The sequence below is a fragment of the Lolium perenne genome, unplaced genomic scaffold (genome assembly GCF_019359855.2).
Source record: "Lolium perenne isolate Kyuss_39 unplaced genomic scaffold, Kyuss_2.0 unplaced39, whole genome shotgun sequence".
Classification (NCBI taxonomy): Eukaryota; Viridiplantae; Streptophyta; class Magnoliopsida; order Poales; family Poaceae; genus Lolium; species Lolium perenne.
In genome coordinates, this window is record NW_027248997.1 from 122,226 (window position 1) to 126,282 (window position 4,057).

At 47.9% G+C, this 4,057-nt stretch overlaps 1 protein-coding gene across 1 annotated transcript; it reads right to left on the reverse strand.

The window, feature by feature from the left end:
- Positions 1–1,698: 1,698 nt before the first annotated feature.
- On the reverse strand, positions 1,699–3,054 carry LOC127321342 (F-box protein SKIP23-like). The gene is made up of 2 exons (XM_071824824.1): positions 1,845–3,054; positions 1,699–1,777 (listed from the first exon to the last, which is right to left on the reverse strand). Exons 1-2 carry the CDS (start codon positions 2,915–2,917, stop codon positions 1,699–1,701), a joined length of 1,152 nt encoding a protein of 383 aa, XP_071680925.1. The 5' UTR covers positions 2,918–3,054.
- Between the last annotated feature and the right edge of the window lie 1,003 nt (positions 3,055–4,057).

The following is a 4,057-nucleotide window of genomic DNA, read 5'->3' on the forward strand; positions in this document are numbered from 1 at the left end:
TGGGCCATTAGGATTTTAAGTTGTGTCTGTTTGACTTGGGCATGTCCAAGTCTAACTAGGTTAGGCCCAATAGGGGTTGGCCGACCACCTCTCCCTTATATAAGGAGATGGTGCGGCTAGGGTTAGGGCAAATTAGATTGAATCAGAATAATGTAGAACTCCAAGTTCATATTATCACCGTTCCTATGGGATCGGCGTGTGTGTGACGGCCTCACGGACGTTCGTCTAGTTATCCATCAATAAAGACGTGATAGTTCTTGAGTTTATCAAGGGTGATCGTGTGTGCGAGAAGGTCCTCGAACTGTCGAGGGTTATCAAGCTTGAGGTTCGGCATTCTTCGTCGAGTTGCTCGCCGGATTGGCATTCCCCATCTTCAGGTTACATGTATCGCACACGTGATTGGGAGAGTTATTGGATCCAATGGATCAAGGAGGCACTAGTAGAAAAAGAGGCTTCCGTTCACCCCCATTAGTCCCGGAAATATTCGAACCGCGACTAAAGGGGGCTTTAGTCGCGGTTCGGGAGGCGACCCGCGACTAATGCTCCATCCGCGACGAAAGGGTACCCCTTTAGTCGCGGTTGGTAACACCAACCGGGACTAAAGGGCTATGGAAGGATGCGGCCGGCGGAAAAACCTTTAGTCACGGTTGGGGACACCAACCGCGACTAAAGGGTACCCCTTTAGTCGCGGTTGGTGTCCCCAACCGCGACTAAAGGTTTTTCCGAGTTTTTCTACTCCCACGCACCTGCACCCCCCCCCGTGGATCGCCTTTTTTTGGTTTGTAAAATACAAAAGAAAATGATAGAAAATTCAAAAAAAATTTGTTTTCAGATTCTTGTATGTTATGCAACCTACTATTCGGAGAAATTAAGAAATTCAATTTCCACTTTTTTTGCAAAAAGTTTAAAAAATGGTAAAACCGCAATAACTTTTGCATACGACGTCGGAAAAAAACGTATAATATATCAAAAAAATCCTGGGAAAAAGTTACATCCGATTTCACCAGGGTTTACCCGGTTAGCCAATTTTTAGATTCTCAAAATTCCAAATGGAAATACAAAAGCAGGAAGATTTTAGTTTTTTCTGTAAATTATGGATTTTATATTTTTTTAATTTTTTAAAACCTAAAATTAATAATTTCATTCTGCATAAAGATTACTATCATTTTTACCCAATTTTTAGATTTTCAAATTTTTAGATTTTAGGTTTGGCAAAAAAAAAAATTAATTAATTAATAAAATTAAAAATAATACAAATTAAAAAGTTAATGTTTATTTATTTATTCAATATTATTATTACATCATTACTTTTGTTTATTAAAATAATTATTTGAAATTCAAACAATAAAGAAATATGAGATCGATCAACATGTTAATAGGATTGATATGATACTACTATCACATACATGCACGCGAAGCACTTGGATGCGGAACGGAATGGAACTTGGAAGTTAAGCGTGCTAGAGGTGAAGTAGTGGGAGGATGGGTGACCGAGCGGGAAGTTTGACCACGAGTAAGTAATTTGACTAGAGATAAGTGTAGTTAGAGATAGAGACTAAGCTATGCAAATAACTGAAATGAGAGAAATTCTGAAAAAAAAAGAAAAAAAAAACGGAGTGAAAAGAAATTAGAAATCCAAATGAATTAAAAAAATTTAACGAAATAGCCTTTAGTCCCGGTTGGGGACACCAACCGCGACTAAAGGTCCTTCGCCCAGGCGCACGGTAGCCCAATGATTGGGCTGAATCCAGCAGACAATCCGGCCTGAACCCTGAATCTTTTTGTGACAAGGTTGGAACAGCTTAGACGTCCCATTGGCGATGTCGATTATCTCCAATTCTAACTGGTCACGGCAGGGATCAGGTTTAGCGCTGTAGATGGAATTCCTCTCCAATGCGGCCGAGATGCTTGGTCCTCCGCCGTAGCCCACCGTGAAATTAGTCGACATGAAAAGTATTAGACCGTGGGTGTTCTTTACCTTGGTCCAGCTCGGCTTCGCAGCCACGACATTGCACTTGTAGACATGGCTACTGAGGGGGGCCGAGACCTGCGCGACGGTGACCACGACGTACAGCTCGCCATTCACTTCCAGATAGTTGCAGGGCCATGCCGTATGTTTGGGAGGTCCATACAATGGCTTAACCCGCGTCGCTGTGGGAACTGCACCGCCAACATCGCAGATGGAGATCGCTCCGGGCCTTCCGGTTCCGCGGTCGCAGATAGCCAGGAACCTGGTTCCGCCGATGTGAATGATGGAGGTGATGGGGCCCCCTGGCAGGTTGGCGTTGAGAAGCGTCCACGCTCCGTCGACACCGACACGGCAGAACGCGACGGTTCCCGAGTCAGCGAGAGCTGCCATGGCCACGCAGTCACCCGAGGCTGGCGATGACGAAGACAGCACGATCTGGCGGAAGGCCCTCTTCTTCATCTCGTCCAGCTTGAGGAAGATGTATTGGCCGTTTTCCAAAAGAAGCTTTATCCGCTCGCTCCCATTGGACGTCACCACCAGGAGCCTAAAAGAGGCACCCACGACGCGCTCGACCGCCGGCGGGAGCTCGATGGTGGTGCCGGTGAGCGGGTTGAGAAGTGTCACTGACGCGGCCTCGTCGACGAGGGCGAGCCACCCACGCGATGAGCCGCACAGCTTCTTGCCGTGCAGCAACGGAAGGTTCCTCGTGAAGGTTGTTGCGCCTCCGTCCGCGACAGTGTAGAAGGTGACGGCGCCGTCCAGTGACTCGGGGCCAAACGGCAGCATGAGCACTGGCGCGATGTACTTGGCGAAGGGAAGCGCCGCGCGCCAGGTGGGGCAGATCGAACGGAACTTGACGGCTTCCCGACGCGATTGGAGCATATTACCGATGCACTCCAGGAGCTCCTCCGGAAGAGTGCTCCAGTCTGGATCCTCCGGCGCCGCCATGGTCGTCCGTGGATGGGGATTTCGAGGAACTAGCAAATTGGTCGGTGACCTGCTAGATCACGCCATGGATTTGATATGGTCAGATCTAGGGACAGGGTAGGTGACAGAAGGGATGAAGCTTACAGGGAATGCATTCATTGCAGGAAAACTGGCTGGAGTGGTCAGCCCTTGCAGTGTTGTTCTTTTCTGCAATTGGTGGCTAGGAAGAAGGGAGAATGGACGGGGCTGACCGTATAAGACAACTTTGGACGCCTGCAGTAAGACCATCTCTAGCACCTAATACCGCAAATTTCAAACAGCCGTATCTAGACCAGAAATGGCCCCGCAGTCCAGACGCGCCAAACACGGCTCACATAACAGAATATACGGGTGTTGTTTCGCGCATCTGGACTGCCTAGCCGTTTTTTAGCCCGCAACCAAAACCGATAACAAAGGGTTTTGCAAAAGGAGCGTGATAAACCTTCGCAGGCTAGGAGCTCTCCAGCCTCTGGCTTCTCTAACCGACACATGTCTATTTTAGCTAAAATTCAGATTTTGCTTCATCGCAGCAAAGCTCCCCGCTTTTGCTTCATTGAAGCAAAAAACAATTGGCCTACAAATAGATAAGGAAATACCTGTTCTCCGAATTTGCTTCGTCGTAGCAAAAAAGAGTCCCACTTTTGTTTCATTGAAGCAAAAAACGGTTAAAAAAAAACCATAATGAGAGTTACCGAGACTCATTCAAATTTTGCTTCGTCGCAGCAAAAACTCCCGCTTTTGCTTCATTGAATTAAAAAAAATGATTCGAATAAAAACAGAAGGGGAGTTGTCGGAGACTCGCTGGAGCACCATACTTCGCCTGTGACTCGCCGGAGACTTCCTCCGGAGGATATTTCGCCCGCAACCTCCGACTCCCCTGCCCGACACTTGTCCTCCGGGACCATACCCATGTGCATCACTCGGCTCTCCCGCACAAAGAAAAAGAAAAATAAACGAAGCACCACCGCGCACGAAGAAAAGTCTGACGAAGGACGGCGCCGCATCGACTCCTTTTGGGAGCACCGCCATCCGTCTTTGCAAAACATCTGCACCTTGTAGCACCGTCTGTGGTGTCCCGACGGCCGACTTGCAGAACTATGGCAGCGCCGGTGTCGATGGGCT

Bases quoted from the DNA above. Each gene is read 5' to 3' on its own strand.
- LOC127321342 (XM_071824824.1), bottom strand. From the start codon at position 2,917: ATGGCGGCGCCGGAGGATCCAGACTGGAGCACTCTTCCGGAGGAGCTC. The intron at 1,778-1,844 runs GTTAGAATTGGA...TGTCACAAAAAG, and splicing joins CCTGATCCCTGCCGTGACCA to ATTCAGGGTTCAGGCCGGAT.